General features: G+C 35.9%; 2 protein-coding genes across 3 annotated transcripts; one reads left to right on the forward strand and one right to left on the reverse strand.

The window, feature by feature from the left end:
- Positions 1-530: 530 nt before the first annotated feature.
- On the reverse strand, positions 531-1721 carry mos (MOS proto-oncogene, serine/threonine kinase). The gene is given in 1 exon segment (NM_205580.1): positions 531-1721. A coding segment is annotated over 1 exon segment (990 nt). The 5' UTR covers positions 1680-1721; the 3' UTR covers positions 531-689.
- Positions 1722-2754: 1033 nt separating this feature from the next.
- On the forward strand, positions 2755-25802 carry relb (RELB proto-oncogene, NF-kB subunit). Of its 2 annotated transcripts, XM_087283887.1 has the most exons (11): positions 2755-2924; positions 3723-3734; positions 5511-5680; positions 13372-13677; positions 15843-16003; positions 16094-16185; positions 18403-18534; positions 18628-18732; positions 18823-19038; positions 21071-21145; positions 22989-25802. In XM_087283887.1, exons 1-11 carry the CDS (start codon positions 2882-2884, stop codon positions 23447-23449), a joined length of 1773 nt encoding a protein of 590 aa, XP_087140013.1. In that variant the 5' UTR covers positions 2755-2881; the 3' UTR covers positions 23450-25802. The 2 variants fall into 2 exon arrangements, with proteins under 2 accessions (XP_087140013.1, XP_087140014.1); XM_087283888.1 differs by lacking the exon at positions 3723-3734 and having other exon boundaries at positions 2755-2928.
- Positions 25803-26238: the final 436 nt, after the last annotated feature.

Below are 26238 nucleotides of genomic sequence, written 5' to 3' on the forward strand. Positions count from 1 at the left end.
GTCTATCCGTCGAGCAACTGTAGGTTTAAAAACTTCAGATTCAATCACAACATTTCATGGAAATTTGAATTTTTGTACTTTAACAAAACGAAAGTTTACAAAAGGCAATATGTATGACAATATGTAAAGGCAATACCCCCAACATCCTCAAATGGGATGGCGGGTCATATAAAATGTTTCAAAGGGCCAACTTTGGCCCGCAAGCCCCAGTTTGGGAATCTCTTATCTAAATAGTGTTAAATGTTTCAAATTCAGGTGACCTCAACATGTCACTTTAGGAGGAGACCCGCTTCTGTGTAAAATAAGTGGACAGGTCAAGGTCAAAATAGTTAACGTGCAGCAGCAGGACAACAAAGCAAAATAACAGTCGTTAATCAAACTATTGGATGAAATCTGATCCATAAGGTTTGACAAGTTACTAGTTTTGTGAAACGTTTATTTGCAAATCTAGCCTACAAGGTGTCGTGTCGTACTATTTTTTTTTTTTTTTTTATATTGAGGAAATGCAACAAATCAAACAAAAGGCTCGCTTTAAACACAAGGAGACATTTAATTAAACATTTTTGCATAAAAATTTTAGCTTCACAATAAAACAAAAACACGAACATTTACAATATTAAACAATTGTTATAAAAAACATTTCATTGAAGATTTTTTTTTTTTTTTTTTGCAAACGCGGAGATTCAATTTTACAGTAAAACTGAAAGTTCGTCGACGAGCTTATCTGCGGTCGGTCGGATGCTGGGGTCGCCGTCCCAACACCGGCTGATCAGTTTTTGACAAGTCTGTCCAATAGAAGACTGGGTAAAAACATTCCTGCTGGTCGAAGGGCGCAGGTTATACGCCACAACAGCGTACAGGATATACTGTCTGTCTCCCTCATAGGGCGGCTCTCGGGTGAGCAGCTGCCACATCGTGATGCCAAAAGAATAAACGTCCACGCGCGGGGACACTTCCTCACCTTTCAGCAGCTCGGGCGCCCGGTGCGTAAACGTGCCGCCGATTTCATTCATGTGCGTCACGGTGTCACTTGTGCTGGATAATTTAAACGAGCACCCAAAATCTGCGATTTTACAAACACCCTGTTCTGACAACAAGACATTGGCTGGTTTTAAATCCAGGTGCACTACGCCGTGCGCGTGCAGGTGCTGGAGGGCGCGCGCGATGTCTATTGAATACTTTATACACTTCTCCACAGGAAGCAAGTCTGTGAGCCCATAAATGAGCTTCTGTAGATTTATATTGCCTGCGAACTCCATTACGATCGTCCCGATGTTGTCTTTGGTGTTGAGATGCGCAGGAGTGCACGTGGTGGCCGCGAGCACGCGCACAATGTTTTGATGGTGCAGGTGCGCGGCGTTGAGTTCCGCCCAGAAACTTTGCCTCGATGCCAGTTTGTTTTTCACACACTTGACCTTTTTCACAGCGACAGTCTCGCCGAAGTATGTGCCTCTGAACACCGTACCGAATCCACCGCTGCCTATGGGCTCCAGAGCCTGCAGCTCGCGCCAGTGGATCACGGAGGACCAGAGCCTGTGTACGACTTTACCATGAAACTTGTTTGTGGGCACGCGCAGGGTAGATCCACTGGCAGTTTTGGTCAGCGGGCTGCTGCATGCGCCAAACTCGAGGCCGAAATCCTTTGGCAAAAGTCGGGTGACGGGGATTGGTGAGGGCATGGCGCATGATAACTGTGAAATCGGAGAGCTGGTCGCTAATTTTGGGGGTGTTTGCTTCGCCTGGGCGCGCTCTCACATGATCGCTTTATATGCACCTCTCAGTCATATGACCAGCACGTGTCGATAAGAAATATCAGGGCAGAGTATGGGCAGAGGGGTGTGTAGGTGGTATTTTGACTGGTTTAGTCATGAATAAAAATCAAGGGCTTTAGTTAGATCTGTACAGTTTAGTGTTTTACATGCGTTATTGCAGTTTAGGCTTTTTCGAAGTGTTTTAACATTACCAGGGCTAATATAAACAGAAGCTGACGCAATGACAAAAGCGATAGTGGTAATGTATCCGTCTGTAATATCTGCAATATATTGTAGATCACGTGACCTTTAAAAAATGGTTTCACTCACTCTGATCTTCCCGTGTCACACGGTTGTATCTGGTATTTATTTTCATAGACATAGGCATTTATATTTTTAATGGTTTTAAATATTTTTTAATGTACAAATGTCGAAATAAATCTAAAAACAAAAAATGCCGAATTAAACCTAAAAACATTATAGGGAAGCAGGATATGTGGTCCTAAAATATTAAAGATAACAATTATAATAATAATAAATTAATAATTTTTATAATAATAATAATAATAATAGTAAAAATAGTATATTTACATATTAGTTCATTTACATGTTAGTTAATAATGGTTTATATACATGTTATACATAATTAATACATTTTAAATTAGTATTTGGTGTGTATATAATGCAAAGTAACTAATACTGTAAAATGATGTGTTATTTTATAAAGCTATATGGGTTGGTTATTTTAGGACGCGCTCTCACCTGTTGGTAGACGTTGTCATGGTGACCATTTTTTGGGTTTCCCCAATCGTGACGTAGGGGGATTTCCACCACCAGTTATGAAGAGAAAAGTGAAACGAGCAAACAGAGCGAATTTTGATGTCAGTAGTTTGTCCACGAGACCGAGATAACTTACAGAGATCTCTCTGCTTCTCTCGGGATTTCTTCCCTAAAAAGCTTCTGTTAATTTGACAGCCTTCCAAAAAACGACGCACCCGGAAATGAGTGCGTAACGCGGGCCTGGCGAGAAGTGCTCCGTTTCTGGTTTTCGGGCAGCAGTTCAGCACAACAACGACTGCGAGAGCGCGTGAAGGAGCCGAAGAGACTTTGGTTTCTCAATTTGTCTTGCAATGAAAGACATGAACATTCCGAACGGCAAAGCGGCTAATGGAGGTCAGTGTCTTTCGTTTCTTCCATCTTCACTTTCTCCCTGTTGTCACTGTGATTCAGCATGTTTTAGCGATATCTGCTTTACTTTGAACCTACGCAGTTTATTGTGCACTTGAATTTAAACACAATCGCCACATCACGTTATATTGCTTTCATATCGCTTTTATTGACATTGAAGTTGACTGTATTATCGACAGTAAGTTGTTTCTAGGGGAAGTGGGTGTTTCCAAAAGTTGCGGGCCTGTTCGAAACAATAACACGGGCCCGCGGATGTGTCTCTCCCTCTACTGTCATCAAATAATCGTTTAGTATAATCGAATAGTAGCCTACATTACAAGACCCTTGAAGAGACGATGCCAGCCATCGAAGATTTCGAGGACAACACGTACACCTAATACACAAACACATCTTATTAAATATGTACACATAGACATCACCTATACGCTAAAACTGCAGGTTAACTATGTTTATATACAATTACTTATATTTGATTGTAACTTAGAACTTAACTTGATAGTGTTGCAATTATGTGCTCATTTTGTAAAGCTGCTATGAAACAATTATTGTAAAAAGTGCTATACAAATAAGCTTTAATTGAACATTTATCATCTCGTGTTTTTCGTTTGTTAATAACGCATAAACTTTTGCAGTCATGTTTTTCTCACACGACATTGCTTGTCCTTAAGCGCTAGTGTGACGTTGTGTAGATGGTTAGATAAGTTGTTTCAGTTTCGTTTTCCAGGAATGAGCACGTTTAACTGTTTTTTCCTGTCTCTTCTTTCCCATCATGCCTCACTGCAGACCTGGAGCTAGGTGAGTGACGTCATTGTGAGATGACCTTGTTGTCCACTTTCTCCAAACATAATTTCTGTATTTCTCAGGCAACGATAATGCTTTTGATCTTATTGTTATTTTTTTGTGTTACACTGTAATTTTTTTATACACAAAAAAGGTTCCTAAAGGCAATACCTAGATTTAATACTTTCTTTGCTAAAATTTTGTTCAATATTCAGTCTCTTATGCTTATTAATAATAGTAAGAATAATATGTTTCTTAAAGCTTATGATAATCTTTTTTTAATGGTTGAGGCTTTGTAAAGTTTTTGTTGTTTTGTGTTCCTTTTTTCTTATTTTTTGTTATTGTATTTTTATTCAATGCAGGGATGTCATTATTCTTGTATTCAATATAAAAAAACTTTCTATAAATATTACTGAAGAATATTTTGGAAAGATATTTACTGTTTTATTTTTGATAATGAGAACTTGAACTGTAAAAGGCAACATATTTTTAATTTGTTTATGCTGTTAGGAATACCATATACATAAGAAAAAGTGGTTTATGAAAAAGTTAACATAAACCAACCTATTCGCATTTTGTAAATGACTTCAAATTATATGGAAGTCTTTTAGAACCACTAGAATCACTAAACAAAAAAACACTGAAAACATGTACTGCTCTGAAAACATTTAATTTTATGTAAATGTAATTTTACTTTATTTTATTATGTCTTTTTATATTTACTCTTTCAGTAAACCTTGTGAAATGTAGTACCTCTTGTTCATGTGGCATTGAGTTAATTAAAATAAAAAAAATAAAAAAAAACTTTCTATAAATATCAATAACTAGATTTAATACTTTTCTTGCTGAAATTTTGTTTAAAATTGAATCTCTTAAGCTTATTAATAATAATAATAATAATAATAAATTGTTTCTTAAAGCTTATGATAATCTTTCTTTCTTAAGGATTGAGGCTTTGTAAAATAAAAAAAAATCTCTTTTTGTATTTTCTTAATTTTTGATTATTTTATTTTCACTTTAATGCAGTGATGTTATTTTTCTTGTACTCAATAAAAAAACTTTCTATAAATATCAATTAATTAACAGTTACCTTTCTTATGGATACATTAAAAAGATACTCCCAGAATAAAAAAAATAAGGTTTTGACATACTTTCTCCATCATAAAAATAACAGTTTTAAAAATAGACAATTGTTGCAACCTAAACACAAAGTATCCCCTTGGGCACAGGTGTCAAACTCAGTTCCAAAAGGACCGCAGCTCTGCACAGTTTAGTTCCAACCCTAATTAAACACACCTGCTCAAACTAATTGAGTCCTTCAGACTTGTTTGAAACCTACAGGTAGGTGTGTTGGAGCAGGGTTGGAACTAAACTGTGCAGGGCTTCGGCCCTCTTGGAATTGAGTTTATCATACCTGCCCTAGGGGGAAGTATTAATAGAATGCAAAAATTATTGATTCTATTTGGAAAGCTACCTGGTCAATTCCATTTAAATATAGCCTTTTAAATAAGATTAAAGAAGTGCATTTTAAAATGCTTCACAAAATGTGTCCTTGTAAAGTAACCTTTTCTAAATTTATGGATATTGCTAATACTTGTATTATTTTGTATACTGTAATTGACTCTTAAGTATTTTACCCTCAAGTTTATATTCATGTTCTTTGATATTATTTATTTACTTTGTTACTCTCTCTTCGTACCTATTTTCCATTGACAATGTATGGGATTGAAATTGTTTCTGATTTAAACGTGATAGTTCAGCAACAACAAAAGCTATATCATATTTTTACAGACTTAATAAATGAGTATCTATTGGAGAAGACAAACAAGGAGTTGACAATAACGCTGCCTGGTCCTCCTCCTCCACCTGTGGATCAGGACATCCAGGCAGTTAATCCACCGCCCAGGAACAGGCGAACCACCAACAATCCAGTGCTGGTATCTAGAGGAACAGCTCCACAGGTAAGTCTTTCTGCCGTTTCTCTAGTCTAAAATTAACAGCAAGAGAGAAAGCATTTCTATTAATAGATTTCATACTACGCTTAAAACCCTTACTAAGTGCCTTTACTTAGTATTTATTTGTTACATTGAGATACATCTTAAATATATATTTGTCTCTAAGAGATGTTAATTTAAAGCGCCATGAAACCCCTTGTTTCAGCAGGGGGTTTTCACACCTCTAGTTTAAAAAAAGTCAGGAAAGTGGGTGAGTCCAGCTTTAGGTGGGAGTGGTGAAAGGGTTTGCATGAAAAGGGGAGTTTCATTAAGTGCATAACAGCTGATTTTCACAGAGGCAACACAAACACAGACTCAGGGGAGATGGATAGTGATTCGGAGAGCAGCATTTACAGCGGATCTGAGAGCTGTGTGGAAGTGGAGGATTTTCAGTCTTTAGTATTGTAGTGATTTTACAGTAAACTTAGTAACTAAATCATTTTGACTTAGGTATGTCTTTAAAAACTGAAAGAGCACTGCTGACAATACTAACTAATTTTGCCATCTGAATAAACTTAAACAAAGAACATTGATTTGACACACTTGCTCTAAACCAGGGGTTTTCAAACTATATCATATCAATAGTCTATCACTAGTTTGATCATGGTGTTTACCTCAATAATACCACTGATATATGCATACTCCACATGTCTTAGTTCCATTTCTGTTTAGTTCAGTTATAACTTTAGTCAGATTAGGGTAATCAAAAATCGCTGGTTACATGGTGTGTCCTAAAGGTTTGCTCTAAACAATGCAAAACAACAAATTTTCACTTTTTTTTTTTGTGAAATATATGTGTCCTAATAGTGTTTTTAGCAATGTGGGACATGTATATGACTGTCAACATCTCAAAAAATGGGTTTTGGTGTTATATATTACATTATTACAAATGATGTTTTACCCAATGGCAGTAAATTATGAGAATTCATTGCTTCTCGTTTATGAGCATTTGTGTTTTTTTGTGTGTGGAGATGAGTTGCATGACTGATACTGCCATATGCGCTTTTAATGTGTTTTCTTTCCTAATCAAATGCTCTCTAGTATCTGACATGCCCCACCCCTTCAATACACTTCTTGTTGCTTTTCATTTGATGCACTTGAGCTTAATCACTCTCAACTGGTAGACCTGTGAGAAAAACAAAACACTTTTAAAATGGGAGTAGCTACTCTATGTCCCACCCTTTCTTCATGTTTTAGTTGAACTTACATCAAACATCGAATACAAAATGCACATTTTAAAGCATGTCACTGGACCTTTAAGGATTAGTGCAGAAGTAATCTAAATGTAATCAAAAAGTAGTCATATAACATTATCGTAATTGTGCAATCTAAGACATTTCCCTATATTTTTCCTTACATTTTGTTATGAAGTAACTGATTACAACTTAGTGTAATCTACCCAGCTCTGGTTACTTGTTACATATGTCTTTAGTCTGTAGCATGTAAGATACTGGCAGCTTTTTTAGTAACCATTTAACACTGTGGATATCTTTCCATCCACCTATTTTTATGCTCATTTTGGAGATGTGCATAAGAAATGGTTGATAGACACGCCAAGATGCAGATAAGTTTTGAAAATATGCATAAAAAAACATATGTGCATAATTGAGTAGGATAAATTTTTATTCGCCAAGGAAAGATTCGCATGAACCATGATTGAAACATGTTCACCAAACAAATTCCAGTATGCGCATTTAAAATAATGTTTTAGGACTGTTTTTGTTTTAAGACTGTTAAGATGTTTTATGAGATCAAGTGATGATAAAAATGTTTGACAATGGACAAACTGGCAGGCTCAGTGCACTGTAAAACATCTGAAATGTTTTTTTGATCATTCTAAAGCGCCGTAACCATTTCAGTATTAGTGTTATTCTATTATTAATTATACCTCCAGAACTGTCAAGAGCATCTGTGCTCTGCTTTTCACGCTTGTAACACCACCACACTTTCATTGCACTTTCATTCCATTTGTCTTCTGAGTAATTTATTAAACAAAGAAAAGATCTGCGCAGCTTCTCCTACCGTAGCAAATTCCGTTTTTACTTCTGATATTTGCCGCCAATTAATCAGGAAGTGGCGATTCTGTTCTCTTTGACTCGTTGGATGGAAACGTTGCTTTATTCACATGTCTCCTATGCGATATTCCAGTTTTGTGCATAAATATAATTTGCATCTTTTGATGGAAACATAGCTAGTGTGACATGACAGCAGTGACATGATGAATAAACTGATATTTTGTGATAGGCTAAAACAACTCAACACAAGATAAAGACATTAGCTAACATAACATTAAAAAGTTAAAACATGTTAAATAAAACATTACATATTGAGTAGTAGTCAAAAGAAACCCACACATTCTCACTCATGAAACCTTGTTGTAATTATAAATATTTTTAATTTGAATTATTACATACATACATTACCAGAACCATCTTTTGTGGTATTTTGGGAAAACAAATAGATTTTTATTGACAGTGATGCCTTTAGATCAGCCAAATGTGGCATCTACTTATACATATCAATGTCAGCAAATACAAAGCAACATTCAATAAAACTATAAGAACACTTTAGCAACCATGGCAGCCTTCCTGAACAATCTAGTTACTGTATAATGTCTTGTAATAAAGATTAACAAAACCAGGAACCATTGCAATTGAATTGCATTGTCCTGTCAACTACATGGAAAAACCGATGTATGGATAATTTAAATAGAATTGTCATTTTTGGGCAAAATATCCCATCAACCCTTACAGTTACCTTTTTATTTCATAACTTAACCATCATTGTTTGTGCTATGGAGTAAATCCTCACTGTGTAGCTTATTTATCACCTTTGTTTCTTACCTAATAACTACTGAAATGTGTTTTTCATGACATTGAGTTTTCTTTTTTACTCTCAGAGGAATGATTGTAACTCGATGCCCACTTTCGGTTAGCGTTCTCTGTGGTCATGTTTCTCTCCCGCACACAAAAGGCAAACAGTCACATACCCTCCTCTCTGCCTCACATTCTCATTGGCTGCTTTTCGTCAAGCTATGCGGGCTTCCTGCTTCTTCACCATGCTTCTTCTGGCTCTTCTCAGCGCCTCTTTGTGTAAGCGATCTGAGTCCGTTCTCAGGCATGTCCAGACTTGGTGTTTATCTATCTCTTCCTCTGAAATTCAGCAACCTTTTTCGTCTTTTTCGTTATTATAATCATGCTTTTTGTGTTCAGAATCGCTGAACTTTCTGCATGTGGAGTCAAACAAACTGCTAATCACTCTCTTTTCCTCTGCCCTCTTATTCTTGCACTCACTTTCTCTTTCTCTCTTGTTGTTTTTTCATTGGTCATTGGTTCAATTTTCAAATGCATATGGTTAGTTAAAGGTGAATTGTTAGTTTTTCCATTAATGGGTTCTAGATATTAGAATGTTGGAAGGTGATTTTAGCATAGTATTAAAACAAATTAGTTTTTAGTGTAGCTTTCAGAGCCATATGTGCTGCTGATTCATTACATAGGGCATTGAGAATTAATTATTTAGTGATTCGGTTGGCCATTTCTTTTATTTAAATATGAAAGTCATTGAGGCAGGGCTTTGTTTACCTGTCATTGTATTTAATTATTTATCAGCTTTTTGGAAATTCCAGCCATTACAGCCTGATAATAAAGTGTAATGGTTAAGATTCTGTAAAAACAAGGTAGTCTCCACCACAACTATAACATTTACATTCCAGTGTGTGCATTTAGCACATGCTTTTATCCAAAATGATTTACGAAAGAGGAACAAAGCAATTCATCACATAGTTGACAATTGTTGCAGTGTACAATGACAGGTTTATAAGATGCAGAAAAACTGTATGTGTGAGTGGAATGGTTTAAGAGAGTGGGCAAAGTGTAAGTGCATGCTAACGTTGCTTCTTTGAAAGACGTGATGTTTTTAGCAGTTGGGGTGGAGGTTGGCAGCTCATGCCACCACAGAGGAACCGAGAGGGTGGAAAGAGTTGAGTGTTGTTGTTTTTTTTTTGGAGAAGGAGTGATAGTGAGTATTTACCTCATCGTGAAAGAACAAGGAGACCTGAGGTGATGGGAGTGTACATTTGTGGTTGTAAGTAGAGAGAGGGAGCAGTAGATTTACGTTTGATTCTGGTCATAACTGGGAGTAAGTCGCGTGACAGTAGAGTGGTTTTTATTTGTTGGATTGAAGACTACATGTGTTGCTTTGTTCTGAATCACTTGCAAAGGTTTAGTTATTCTGGTTGTAACGCATTGCTGTAGTCTAGTCTTGGACAAGTATAGTTATGCTGCATGGTAAGTGTTTTTTTTTTTTGTTTAAGTTGTAGAGCAGGGGTGAGCAAACTCGGTCCTGGAGGGCCGATGTCCTGCAACACACCTGAACATGCTAATCAGTGGCTGCGTCCGAAACCGCATACTTCCATACTATATAGTACGCCAAAATCAGTATGTGAGCTGAGTAGTATGTCCGAATTCCTAGAATTCGAAAATCAGTATGCGAGAAGTACCCGGATGACTTACTACTTCCGGAGAAATTCTAGAGTGCGCATCCCATGCATGCTGCGCTATCCCATGATGCCGTGTGAGAGAATTCATGAATGGAAGTGAAGCGACGCAAATTACGCAGGTAGGTCGCATGGCCATGACAAAATGGTGGATGTAGTACGTCCAAATTCCATTCATACTTTCACATTCATACTGTATAGAACGTACTTTTCTAACGACCGAGTAGTACGTTTAAATTCAAATGCAGTACCTACTGAGTAGTAGGCGGTTTCGGATGCAGCCAAAGTCTCCAAGATCACTAATTATCTGTTAGCAGGTGTGTTTGATCAGAGTTGGAACTAAACTGTGCAGGACAATGTAGTAGATCTCTTTATAGTATTTATCACCAATAAACATCTAAAATTGTCAGTGTAGTAGTTATCTTTATAGTATTTATTACCAATAAACATCTAAAATTATCAGTGTATTAGATATCTTTATAGTATTTATTACCAATAAACATCTAAAATTGTCAGTGTAGTAGATATCTTTATAGTATTTATTACCAATAAACATCTAAAATTGTCAGTGTAGTAGATATCTTTATAGTATTTATTACCAATAAACATCTAAAATTATCAGTGTATTAGATATCTTTATAGTATTTATTACCAATAAACATCTAAAATTGTCAGTGTAGTAGATCTCTTTATAGTATTTATTACCAATAAACATCTAAAATTGTCAGTGTAGTAGTTATCTTTATAGTATTTATCACCAATAAACATCTAAAATTATCAGTGTATTAGATATCTTTATAGTATTTATTACCAATAAACATCTAAAATTATCAGTGTATTAGATATCTTTATAGTATTTATCACCAATAAACATCTAAAATTATCAGTGTATTAGATATCTTTATAGTATTTATCACCAATAAACATCTAAAATTATCAGTGTAGTAGATATCTTTATAGTATTTATTACCAATAAACATCTAAAATTATCAGTGTATTAGATATCTTTATAGTATTTATCACCAATAAACATCTAAAATTATCAGTGTATTAGATATCTTTATAGTATTTATTACCAATAAACATCTAAAATTGTCAGTGTAGTAGATATCTTTATAGTATTTATCACCAATAAACATCTAAAATTATCAGTGTATTAGATATCTTTATAGTATTTATTACCAATAAACATCTAAAATTATCAGTGTATTAGATATCTTTATAGTATTTATTACCAATAAACATCTAAAATTGTCAGTGTAGTAGATATCTTTATAGTATTTATCACCAATAAACATCTAAAATTATCAGTGTATTAGATATCTTTTATAGTATTCATTACGAATGAACATTTAAATAGTCAGTGTAGTAGTTATCGAATGTAATATTCACTTTTGTTGTAAACCTCAAGGATTAGTTGTTCTAACAGGAAGGTCCTCGAGTAGAACACTGCAGTAGTCGAGTCTTTACAAGTTCTTGGTTGATTAGTTTGGTTTTCTAAACAATCTTAAGGTATGAAAGAAACCCTAATATAATTGTAGAGTGCTTGCCAGTGCTCAAGAAGCAACAAGGTTTTATGTCTCTCACACCTGGGCTGCTACAGTTTCAAATAAAATGATATAATTAAAAACCAAAGAACATAACTTTTCAGTTATATAAATATCACTGTTAATTTGAAACTAGATTATATACATTTATATTTTACAGTGTGCATTGCTTTCTTAGAATTCAATGGCTGTTGCCAATTATTCCTCACCTGTTGATATGTAAAAAGTAATATTATCATTATAGTTTTCATTAAAGTTATTGTTTTTCTTGTGAACAAGTCTTTAATATATTTAACTAATTTAGATCTTGCAAGTAACCACACAGCAACACCCTTGTAAGCAAAGGTGTGAAATCCCATTGACCACCTTAGTAACTGCATAGTAATTCGGTAACGTCCTTACAGACTCGTAATAATCTACATGTAAAATAAATAGGTTTTAAAAAACATGCAGAATTTCATAGTAACGCCAACTAGCACAATTCTACAAAGGATCACTAGGACAACCTTTGAGAACAACCAGGTCAAGAAGAAAATACAACTATTTTTTTTTTTAACTCAAGACATGATGAGATGTTTACAGAAGATGCCGTATAGGACAAACGAGACTCGCACATGAACATTTACTCAAAGAAGAAGAACTGTCAATAATGCAAATGTCAAAATGTCAATAATGCAACAGAAACCAAACTGTTAAACATATTCTTGTGCAATGCATTGTTTCTAATGTTAGCAGACATACATTTTATCTGAAAAAAAAACTTTAAATTAATAAAAAAAAATGTTACTTTTTTTTATTCAAAAGCAAAATTAAGTTAGATTTTTATCTTATATATTATCATTTTTATTATTATGTATGCATTTTATCTTATTTATCTTATTATTTATCATTTTATCTTTTTTTTCTAGTTGTCTAAAGGTGTGAAATGTAAGGTCTTTCTTCTCTTCCTTCTTTGTTGTGACTGTTAACACCTGTCCATATGATAAAGCTGTACACTGAGTGCTGTATGGGCTGAGTGCCATTTATTTTCAAGTGATTTTTCTCCTGTTTCTTGGTCCAGTTTAGGAGTAAAGGTAGTATTTGTAATTTATTTTCTGTATTTCTTTTGATTCTTTAGGAAAGTTATCTTCAGGGTGGAGTTAGTTAAATTTTTGTTTATTATGCTGACCTTGCCCAGCCCTGAAGCTTATTTTGTTTGTGCTTCATTTCTTTGTTTTCTGTGAACACAAACCTTTCCCCCTTTTCTCACAATAAAAGAACCTTAAGATCATTTAAATCATAACCTGATAACTATTTATTTATTTTCTTTAGCTCATGTTCCACCACAGCCCTAGACATTTAGGGTCATAACAATATTACATATTGCTGTCGATAACTTTTAATTGTTAGAATATTTTTTAGAATTATTGACAAGTGATATTTATAAAATGTAGTTGATTTGTTTTTTGCTGTGACATAGCCAGAAAGCTTATATGCCTCTCTCTCTCTCACTCAGGTCAATTTGAAATATCAGCAACTGCATAGCAATGTCCTAACAATCATGGTTAACCGATGTAAAAGCATCATTAATCTTCTTCAAATGTAAAAATGAAGTTTGCATCTCTCTTTCCTCACAGAATTCACTCAGCTTTGACCAGGTCCCCACTGCGCACGCTGATGGTATGGCAGCGATGCAATCCATTCGAGGGGCTAAAGGGTCATCTCAGCGACGGGGACTGGCATCTGTAGCAACCCAGCGTCGTATTCCTCAGCAGACAGGTACAGAACATCTGGAGATGTTCCTGGAAAAGCCAGACCTGGTGGTGGTGGAGCAGCCCAAGGAGCGCGGCATGCGTTTCCGCTATGAGTGTGAGGGGCGTTCAGCAGGCAGCATCCTTGGAGCCTCCAGCACAGACTCTAACAAGACCTTACCTGCCATTGAAGTGAGTAGGAAGAACATTTGTACTGAAAAAATAGATATCCATAATCTGCTTGTTAAGTGTGACATCATGCAAAGCGGCTACTGGGTCCAAGCGCTGTATTTTCATGCCTGCTATCAGATGGCCAGAAAGTGATTAGTGTTTTATATATTGTTACAATTATTAGTTACAGTCCAGAGACTGTAGTGTACACCATGATTATATATAAAACTCACTTTAATGTGTAATATATGACTAAAAAGTGGTCATAACTGAAAATTTTCTCAATTCAAATGAGTATTGGCTTGAACCCGGAAACAGCATTCCATACGTCACGCAATGGTGCCCCAGAAATTTTTCTTAGGGATGGCCATTTGAGGCCACACTAAATCTTGTGGCACACAAACAAATAATGAATTCAGTGTAATATTATATTTTTATTCCTGGTAAAAGAAATAATTTTGTTTTAATTAATTTAATTACTCTTAAAATAATGCAGTTTATTCCTTGAAATTATTCAGCAAGTACCTGTGCAAACCAAATAAAAATCAACATTTAGTTTAAAAACACAGACAAATGAACAAACTGAACAAAAAGCATTACTATATACACAGACTCGCTGTACAGAAACTAATATATATATAATTTATCCATATTTCTTTTTGAGCCTTTTATTAATACAGCTTTTTTATTAATGTTTCTTTTTGCAAAATACATCCACAAAAACATTGAGATTTTTGGCCCTTGTAAGTAAACCAGCAAAAAAAAAAAAAATAAATAAAAAAATAAAAATAATGAGGGTACTAAATACACTAGATTCTGAAAAAGCTGATTTCAAAATGCAATCTTTTTTTTTGGAATTTGTGGTTTTTAATCTGATAAAACAGAATTTAAAAAGTTTAAATAAAAAGTGTACAATCTTAAAAATCCAAGGTCGTGTTTCGTCTCTCGTTGTCAAACAATACTACACAAATTATAAGAACCTGATCCTTAAAAAAAACTAAAAAAATGCAAACTTGAATTTGCTGTGGTAAAGTCAGCTTATCTGCTGCGTTTGAATGTCAGTAATTCATCCCCAAGGTGCAGCCAGAATAACAGTCAAACGATCTACCAAACCATCTATAAGCGCATTTTAAAGGGGAAGGGGCAGCGAATCACTAATGTTGGTGGCGTCAATCCACAATAATTTAGTGGCTGCATTTTATTTAGTTATTTATTGAAATATTGTGAATTTATGCAAATACATTTTAATTATTAATATTAACAGCAAAATCATATTGGGGTGGCCAGAGTTTACACAGATCTGGCCGGGGCCTTGGGGGCGCCCCTCGACATCACGACTTAACAAGCGGATAAACTGGGCGGGGGGAGTTTACCCAAAACTGAAAATTCGGTCATCATTTACTTTACCTTTTACTTGTCTCAAAGTGGTTTTCTTTCTTTTGTGAAAGCTATGTTGGAAACCAGTAATCATTGACTATTTGTTTGTCTTACTATGAAAGGCAATGGTTACAGGTTTCTACATTTTTCAAAATATCTACCTAGAGAAAAAGTAACTCCTAAAGTTATGAAAGCACTCTAGGGGGAGTAAATGTTGAACTGTTGCTTTAAGAATAATGAGCTCTTGATTGGGGAAGGAAATAATGAACAAGATTGTGCAAAACAGGTTTTTCTGCTAATATTTTATAATGTTGACAATTCAGAGACGTTTTGCAATGAATGTAACCCCTTATAAGGTTAAGAAATTTATGCTCAGTTTGACCCAGTGAACCTCTCAGTAAATTTCCATCGTCCGTTCACATTTTTTCCATTTACACTAATTCGAAATTGATCAGAGCTCTTTATCTTATTCACCGGGTGTGTTTGGAATGCACCAACTATCCCAAGATGGTGGGGTTTCCCCCCACTTTGTTTTGTTGCTTGTGTATGTATGAAATCAAGTTAAACGTGTCCTTGCAGCTGAAAATGAAAGTTCCCTGGAGAGGTGTGTGTGTTTTGTGTGTTTTGTGGGCTTATTACGGAGGGAATTACCTTTTGAACCACACACATAAACATGCTCATTAGTCATTTTTGCCACTGAGAAATGATCATATTTGGTTACTTTCAACAGCAGTGGCACCACAGTTATGAGTTATGAAACCAGAAGTAAAAATGCATGTCATCTTTTCATTTCTTTTTTTTTTTTTTAGATCCAAGGGCCTATTGACAATATCAAGAAAGTCATGGTCACGGTGTCTCTTGTGACAAAGGACATCCCATACCGTCCACACCCCCACTGCTTGGTCGGGAAAGACTGTACAGATGGCATTTGTGTCATACACATTAATCCTCACAGTAATCGTCGTCACAGGTACATTTCTGTTGACGTCAGTGTTTTTGGATGACAGCAGAACGTGATCTGAAACTCTATTACCTGACTGAGTATGTTGGTGTTTTCCAGTTTTGCAAATCTTGGCATCCAGTGTGTGCGGAGGAAAGAACTTGATGCCTCACTTCAGAAGAGGAGGAATAAAAATATCGACCCTTTTAACAGTGAGTTGTTGATTGATACTACAGACTAAATGGATCTAATCTAATGGATTCTAATGAAGCTAATTTAATAGCATACACCTACCTGTTAACACTCTTGTTTTTGCTGGTATTCTCACGTATTTTACCATTCAATTCCGCTATCATCCCGTTTAAGTATTTTCCCGTTGTTTTCCCATATATTTCATCATGCTAGGAAAAGTGAAAATAGCATCAAAGAGCCGATCTCAAATGTGATGTAATTGCAAGAGCTGTTCAAGAATATTAGCTTTCGCTTTACTTTGGCTTAAAAACGCATTGAAATAAATACAAAAACATCTGTATTCAATTTATTTGCATTTAGGCTTTGCGTCAGTCATTGCCCTTCATATGCAGCCTCTTAATCAGTCAATTCATGTAGCTGTTCTGACTGACGAAGGCTTTCAGTAAAAAGACACCGTTGCCAGATCAGCTTCAATGACATTTAAAGAGGAGCAAAAGCGGACACTTTGGGATTTAGGTGTGTTTTTAAACAGACAAATAGACTTAATATGTAAAAATGTCCGTCCTGCGTGTTTTATTTTAAACACACATAATTTGTCTTAAATGAGCATAAGCGATTACAAAACAAATCGAATGCTTTCATTATAGATCTGTGTGGATCCTAAAGCCTGATTTATGCTTTCGCCTTGTACCTCATTGAGGATCTCTGCTCCCTGCTCCCACTGGAAGCATTCAAAAGTGGACAAACCTTGAAACACTTTAGACTGTTTATGCTAATGTTAAAGTCAATGTCTTGTGATCGAAATATTGAAAGCGCATTTTCAAAACAAAGTATAAACAGCACAGTAGCCTGATTAACATCAAATGAGTAGTCTTAAAGAAAAGCGCGAAAGTCCCTTTCAAAGAAATTGACATTGCATCTAAGCCCAAATACCATCTACTTAAGGTGGGGAAAACCTAAAATTTCACAAACATTTGAGTAACAAAAACTAAGTCTGACATGAACTTTCTCTTAATTGTTGTTTTTATGTGCAAATAGCATTAAAAGTACTATTTCAGTCTGGACCAGCCAATGCATCTGTCAGTATAAGTATCCGGACTTTTTCTATCGCAGCAGTGATTCACTTTAATTTAGAAGGTGGGTGTAGCTACCCGACGATTATTATGTAGTCCACGCTTCCCAAATACTGATGTCCAAGCATTTTATTTATTGAACACGGTGAAAACTAAAAAGATGAGCAAACAAACCAAATGTTTTACACAAACACAACATAATCAAAAATGACATCATTCATTCGTTTATTCATTAATTTTCTTTTTGGCTTAGTCTTTTTATTAATCTGGGGTCGCCACAGCGGAATGAACCGCCAACTCATGCAGCATATGTTTTACACACCGGATGCCCTTCCAGCCGTGTGTATGGGAAACATCCATACACACTCATTCACACACCTACACTACGGATAATTTAGCTCACCCAATTCACCTATACCACACGTCTTTTGACTTGTGGGGGAAACTGGAGCACCCAGAGGAAACCCACACGAACACAGGGAGAACATGCAAACTCCACACAGAAATGCCAACTGACCCAGCCGAGGCTCGAACCAGTTAGCTTTTTGATGTGAGGCGATCATGCTACTCACTGCACCACCGTGATGCCCCAATAAAACATCAAATAAACAAAATAATGTACAAACAATATTTCTTTTATCGTGTTGGCCTGATAACCAGCAGTAGAATAATCAGGAGCATTTAACATGTGCCTGCATTGAGATCTCACCATGCTCTCTATACCAACTCTCGCAGGTTAAATCAGTCAGGGAGGATCATGTGACCTCCGACTCAAACCAACTGGAAACAAGGAAAATTATAAAGTAAACATAAACCAATACACATTCAAATATGAAAATACGAAAAATAATAAACATAAAATACAAGCTGACCAATTACCGTCAGCTGCAGTGGGACGTATTTTGCTATATGCCTTGTTTGTACGTGTATACATAGTCTTTAATAGCACAAACATGTTTTTTAAATGGCCAAAGTATTAATGTTTTCCCATATTAATGTTTATTATTTTAATTATTATTATTATTTAATTAGTTTCTTCATATTCGTTTAACTCTTTGAGGTTTATTGAATATACTTATTAGGTTGTGAAACAGGTCCTAATAATTCTCTTGCTGTATAGTATAAACACTTGTTAAAGTTTTTCTTTGTTCTGTTCTCCACCAGCGGGGCACAGTAAGAGCATAGAAGACATGGACATGAACGTGGTCAGACTGTGTTTTCAGTGTGAGCTGGAACAAAAGAACGGAGATAGGATCACTCTCAACCCTGTGGTTTCCAACCCCATTTACGACAAGAGTAAGAGCAAGATCTATACATTGATCCAAAAAGTCCAGAATGCAATAATCTCTGAAGTTTCTCAGCTGATAGCATTTGTTTTTGTCTGATTAGAGGCAACCACTACTGCAGAGCTGAAAATCAATCGGCTTAATGTGATTAGAGGACCCTGCACGGGAAAGACAGAGATTTACATGCTCTGTGACAAAGTGCAGAAAGGTAACCTGACTTTAGGCCACAGTTATGTCCTGAATTCCTATCATTTGCTGTGTTTTTAACAGCTCATTTGTATTCTTTGAAATTCCACAGATGACATTGAGATCATTTTCAGCATCGAGGACTGGGAGGCCAAAGCAGAGTTTGCTCAGACAGATGTCCATAGACAAATAGCTATTGTCTTCAAGTCGCCACCATTCCGGGAGCAGGATATTTTGGAAGAAACGGAGGTGAATGTGTGTCTGCGCCGCATGTCTGATCGGATGGACAGTGAGCCTGTCAAGTTCACCTATGTTCCAGACAATGCAGGTGAGTTATCAGAAACTAGAGAAATACTAGATATAGAAATGTTGTCAGGACCTTGTTTCACCACAAAGTAATAAAAAAAAAAAAAAAAAAAATATATATATATATATATATATATATATATATATATATATATATATATATATATATATATATATATATATATATATATATATATATATATATATATATATATATATATATATATATATTCTCAAAGTTGGGTTTAAATCTGGGTCTATTCTACACAAGCTATGATGGCTTTCACCTTGATATTTTAGCTCGGATGTATACCTGACCGGTGAGCGGTATGACAAAAAAGTGCCCTTCTGAATCAAATCAGCAGGATGTCTGACTAACTGCAGTTCGGCACTTTCACTCAAACATTTCATTTATGCCCCCGTGACAAACTGGGGTATTAGACGCAAATAAGGAGTAAGGACTGGTGAAAGTGTTTTGGAATTTAATAACGCATGCCAGATGAAAAGAATAGTCTGCAAATAGTCCGCGATCCAGGGGTGTTATAGATTGTACCAAGCAACTGAGAACTGGGGGAAAGGGGTGAAATTAAGTGATTTTTTCGGGAGAAATGACAAAACAGGAGATGGGTCTGAATTATGGGAAACTCCCAAGAAAAAAAAAAACGTGAGTGTTGGCAGGTATGGTATAGGCTATTTCTGTCCGTTCGCATCCCGTCCCTTTGTGCCTCTTGGCGGCATAGTCGCAAACTGCAGTCATACTTAAAAATCACATTCTTTCTACTTTAGAGCGGCGGCAGTACAAGGTGTGGTGTTAATGCTCTTATTAAAGTGTCCTATTGAAGTGTCACCCACTGTATGCATGTATATATATGTATATATATATGTGTGTGTGTGTGTGTGTGTGTGTGTGTGTGTGTGTATATATATATATATATATATATATATATATATATATATATATATATATATATATCAGGGCTGTCTAATGATTAAAAAAACTAATTAATCACACTTTTTTGTATTTAATCATGATTAATCAAGAAATGCCATATTTATTACAGAAATAAAAACACAGGCATGTAAGTGCCATTTCAATTTCAAAACAATCAATGCCAATAACAAACAAAAATTATTTCTAAGTGGATTCTAAGTGGGCTACAAAAAAAATCCAAAATACAGATATTGCAAATATGGAAAAGGGAGAACTATAATAATAATAAAAAAGTATTGAATACAAACAATTGTACTCATTGTAAAACTCTATTGCTGTGAGTTGAGAACATTAATTATGAAGCAGAAACAATTTTGCTTAGTCCTCCTTACCATTTAGCCAGTTGCTTAGACAGTCCAGTCTATTGACATGATCGGGGGACAATGTGGCCAAGTGGTACATTAAAGGCACGTACCAAAGACTATAAACTTCTCACTGGGACTTTGGTCACACCATCTCTAAACATTTAATTCTAAACAGCTTTGAGCGATTAATACTGATTAATACTGTTAATACTGTCTTTTTCCTATTAATATTAAAATCATTACAAAAAGTTTTGTTTACATTTATTTTTGTGCAAGAATTATGTCTTCAGAATTAATTTTGATAAATTGAACACATTTGCTGAGTAAAACATATAAAAAGTACAAATAGCTTTTTCCTCCACATTCCAATATTAAACATTTGCCAAAGTGGTGTGAATTTTGTTTTCTTCTGAGGGTGTTGTAATAGCCTTGACCAGTAGGACAGTCAACTGAAACAGTTAGTAAGATGGAGAAATGGATCAGCTCTTTCCTTGCTAGTTTCTAAAATATTGCACTCGGGGGTTATGTGTCACTGTCAAATTATTTAAAGGGAGTTTAGAAATGGCCAGCATTTTTATTTTGTTCAGACTGAAAATATGCGAGAGGAAACTAATCCTTCATAATAGCTCATCTAGTGTCTTTAGAACACAAACAGATCTTTTACAGTCTGTGCAGCTGTAACTTCTGCCCCCATCACATGCTCCTGTTCCCTTTTAACAATGAATGGAGGTTAAGATGATTTCACTTTATGTCTGCAGATCCCTATGGAGTGAACCGCAAGAGGAAAATGAAAACTGATGTGAAGTTCAGCGAGTCCTGCAACATTCCTCAAAGTAAGGATGTGTCCAAGGCCACATTTACTCCTAATATTAAGATGCATTTTGGTCAGTTGAATCAATAGTATGGAAACACATTCCCTTTTACATCTGATGTTTTAATCTGTCTCCTTTGACCGCTTTTGATCTCTTTTTGAGGTCTGTTAACAGCTTTTTGTTTATATATGGGCTTTTTCTGATCATTTAATGTAATAATTGGGAATAACACAAAAAGAGACAATAAAAACAATACAGAGAGCAGCAGCTTTCATTTATGCTCTAGATAGCCCCAAAACCACACAATGGCGTGTTAAAATAAGAACTGGTATAAGAATATTGTGCGTTTAGATTGAAGGTGGTGAAGATTAAATACCATATTCTGTACATTCAGTAAATATTTAGATTTATAAGCTGTAAGCAGTGAATAGTTGATCTGCATAAAAATACCATATGTGCAGATATTTAAGAAACATGCTAAGTGAACATACTGGTTTATCTTAAAACGACAATGCAGACATCAGTTAATTGCCTTTGAAATAGTTTTGTTTTGTCTTGTTTTGGTCTCTATAACCCACCCACTGCCAGTTTACTCCATTATATTTTGGCGGTTATTATATGTATGAGACTACGGCTGAAAATGCAACCTATGGATGGCAGAAGAAGCTTCTAGAATGAGATGCAGATTTCAAGTTTAAATCAATCCACATGAGGTCGTTTTTCATTTGTAAACATTGCAAATATTACAAACATAAACATAACAGTGGCGTACAGTGTAAAGCTTGATCCTCAGGCAAGCTTGCTCTTGTTTGTGTCTTCAATCTGGCAGCTTTCGTTTGTTTTGATTCATTGTTGGTGAAAAAAAAACTCTAATATTTAGAATTTGAACTGCAATATCTAGTTCAGCCACTAGGTGTGCAATACTACATCCTGCAGCTTTAATTTAGGGCGTACTCACACTATGTACAGTTGCCTCGAACCGGGCCAAAGCACGCTTATCCCCCCTCCTGTCTCCCCCAACGGCCTGCACTCACAATCGGGCACGCTTGCGTCATCAATGCTGCGCTGTTCAGTAAGCGCTCTCGCTCAGCACAGTGGAGATTTCTCTACTCATATCGCTTTAGTCCTTAGGGATGCGGTGACACGCAGTCAGATCTTTCGCCGAACAGATCAGCCACTTTTGACGCTTAAAAACAATCATAAAGCCCTCGTGCTGCAGGAATTAGGGGGTTCGTGCAATGAGGGGTTTGCGTATTTAAAAAAATACGGCAGTTTGCGTTCACTGAACAGTAAGAATGATTAATAAATCCATATGAAACAGTCCCTTAAAAGTCACGTCTCACTTTCAGTTTCGGGCTTTGGTGCATTTTGCACTCACACACAAGTGTACCACACCAAAGCCCAAGTGAACCGCGCTCATGGCCGGCCAAGTGAACTGTGCCTGAGCCCGATTCAGCGCACTCACACTTCTCAAACGATCCAGGAAACGGGCCTGGGCACGGTACAGATAGCATAGTGTAAGTAGGCCCTTAGCTGACACGTTTATCCAAAACGGCTTACAAATGAGGTTAAAAGGAGCACTTCAAATCACCAGACAATATATAAATGCGATGAGAAGTCTCGGTTAGTTTAGCATTGTGTTTTTTTAGTATAAGGAGTGCTATTGTTGGATGGTAACGATTCAAAAACACATGTCTGATCATATGGATTTTACCTGGAAATGGTCGAAAAAAGTTTTGCACCAACTTTACAGCTGTTTTTAGTTTCGTCCAGTTTGATCAATAAAACCAGCAATCTTTATGTCAGGTGAATTTCATAAATAATCTGAACTTCTGTTGACCACATCTGTGTTTTTTTTTCTTAGGTCAAGACTTGCTCATGAATGATCCTGGCACATCTCAACAATTTGATCCATTCTACCCCACCCCAGAGTGTAATGTCTCGAGTGCTCCCATCGCAGTCCCTCTTCAGGATGGTGGCATCCAAATGCCATCTCTAACTGTGGAGGAGATGTTCTATAACGAAGACTTTAAACAAGAGGACGGTTGTATTAGCATGGACCAAGAGGCTTTGAGCTCCTTCCTCCTCCAGTGCTTGGGTCCGCATGGTTCTGACCAGGTCTACAACCAACTCAGTTCTGAATTAAACCTTGTTTTGGATGGCGCAGATATAAATGTTAACCAAACAATGTTAAACATGGCATCCATAAACGATGCACACTTCAGTCAGATGGTGAGTGAGAATCAGCCTTATCCAGCAGATCTGGAGAACATTGAAGAGTTCATGTTCCCCTCTGTGAAGACTGAGAACAACCCGGACCTTTGAATGCTGAGATGAACAGTCGCTGCTGACTTTTTAAACATATTTTTGAGGCGGTGTTCTGTCGATTCGTCCTACTTTGTCAGATTGTCCTACCTCCCATTCAAAAACTAGGTTGCACATCTTGATGGTGAAATATGCCACAAATCAGCTTGTGCTAACAGCGTCAATGTTTGATGTGGAGTGATATGAGGACTTGGCCTACCCCTGTCCTTAACCTTAACCTTAGAGCCCTTCAAATACAGAGTAGGATTAAATGTCAGAACACTGCAATTGACTGCCAGTGAGTTTTGGTTGCCACTATTTGACTTTCAATTTGGTAAGAAATGTTCAGTACTTATGAAGTAACTGAGGCTAATGACCGTTAGCAAACGGTAGGCCTAGCATGTAGCCTATGTGTTTTGTAAAGGGAGCAACAGATGCTGCTTATCTGCTTGTAATGTGCCAGTTGTGAATTTTATTTGGTTGTTGCTAATTTATTGTGTGTGTTTCTGAGCTTAGGTTTGTAGTATTGTGCTTGTCCCCAATCCAAATTCACTAACGTGTGTTACTTGAATCGTGATATAACATTTCTGAAGAGCTGAGAAATTTCAATTAACAGCATTAAAGAGGAAAAATACGACATTTAAAGAGATAGTTCACCCAAAACTGAAATTCCTGTCATCATTTACTCATCTTTCACACTCGTCCAACACAAAAGAAGATATTTGCTTTTCTTACTATGAAAGTCACAGGTTTTAAGCTGCTTATATTATTTTGTGTTCAACAGAATAGAGAAACCGAAGTCAACCCCCCTTAAGGGTGAGTAAATAATGAGGAAATTTGTAGTTTTTGGTGAACTATGATAAAGACAAACACAATAAACCTGCCAGTGGCCGTTTCCTATCTGGAAATGTAGTGCATTATCATGATATCTGGTTTTCCAGTGAGTACTTTTGCATAGGCTTTGGTTTACATGTAGAACCTGACTGACATCTAAATCTACCAATCACAGTTTGTTTTGTTCAGTGTCATGTAAATGTCATATGTTATTCAAAATACATCATATAAATGACAGATTAAATGAACCATAAACAATTGCTATAAAACATTCTCTCAGCATCTAAAAGGCAGTGGAGGTCACGTGCTCTGGTTCCTGACACAGTATGGTACTTTGGTCAAGTCGGTGGCTTAGGGAGCGTTTTAGTTTCATTGGGAATCGCCACATTACTGCTTCAATCTAAACCCTGGTCATGTTTTAGTAAAACTGAAATGAATGTAGTAAAGTGACACAAACAATTGGATACTTTGGTCTGTGTAGTAACTAAGTAGAAGTTGAAGGAAGCTGTATATACAATCTTAAACAATGGAAAGCATTTTGTTTATTTTCACATGTACAGTGGGGGGAAATAAGTTTTGAGCATGTCATGTATTTTCCTGGGAAAGTATTCTAAAGGAGCTGTTGACAGAATTAAACCAGATTTTGGTAAAAACCCAAACAATACAAACATAACAATGTAACAAAACAATCTGAAAAAATTATGTTTAATAACAATGAAATGACACAAGGAGAAAATATTGATCTACTGAACTGTTTTTAATACTTTATATTAAAAGCTTTTTTGGTAATGGCAGCTTATAGACATCACTCATATGGAGAATGAAGTCACATGCATTGCTCGAGTGTGCTTTTTTCACAGACTTCAACAGAGTGTAAAAATCTTGATGGTTCTGTGGGTCTTGTCTATCTGATCTGATCTTTAATTGCTATTTTTAATTGGATTCAAGTCAGGTGATTGGCTGGGCCATTCTACAGCTTGATTTTCTTTTTCTGAAAGCATTTGAGAGTTTCCTTGGCTGTGTTTTGGACCATTGTCGTGCTGAAGTGTCCACTCTGGTTTCATCTTGGTAATGTAGATGTTGCACTGAAGCAGCTGATATTAAATTACAATGAGATAGAGCAGAGCGATTGAAGAACTGAAGAGATTTCAGCTGCTGTCTGGGCTTTCACTCTCTTCATGTGTTCAATACTTTTTTCCCATGTCATTTCATTTTATTACACATATATAATTTGTAAATTAATAAAAAATAGTTTTCTTTGCATAGATGGATTTCTTTGATTGTTACTGACATCTGGAAAAAAATTCAAGTCAACGGCACCTTTAGAAATATGTTTTCTGAGAAAATAATTAGATGTTGAATACTTATTTCCCGCACTGTAAAATGTGCTGTGTAAAATGTCTTCATTTGCTTGCAAATATTGTCGCTTTGCTTCTCAGTGTGTTATTGTATTATAATTGTGTTTGGAAAAATAATTTGACTGTTCCTCTGTGTACTTGCTATTAGCACTAGAATAAACTGTCACTTCTTTCTGTCTCAAGTTTCTAAACTCCAAACAAATGTACCTCATTACAAACAAAACATTGGCAATTGATCTCATTTGGATAAAACCCTTCAGTGCAAACACAACAATCCATCCTCTTAAATTTGGTTAGACTAAAATGTCCTTCTAACTGAAAATAAATCAGACCTTTGATTTCATTCATTTGACTAAGCCAATCAGATAAAAAGAATTGCAGTCACTTCCTCGTTCACTATTGCTGTGCTTCTCTGATACTTTATAAAGCTTTCAGATCTATAACCACACACTCAACACGTCACTATTTCGCCCCCAAGTCTTTCAGTGGACTTTATTTATAGATGATGCTGTAGGTTTTCTGTTTTCAAAAGCTTTCATTATGACCTAATGTCAGAGCGTATGACTTTTCTTGTGACTATCGTGAGAAGTGATTTTCCATTCACATTACTCATCATGA

This window comes from Danio rerio, chromosome 15, assembly GCF_052040795.2.
Source record: "Danio rerio strain M-AB ecotype USA chromosome 15, GRCz13ab, whole genome shotgun sequence".
Classification (NCBI taxonomy): Eukaryota; Metazoa; Chordata; class Actinopteri; order Cypriniformes; family Danionidae; genus Danio; species Danio rerio.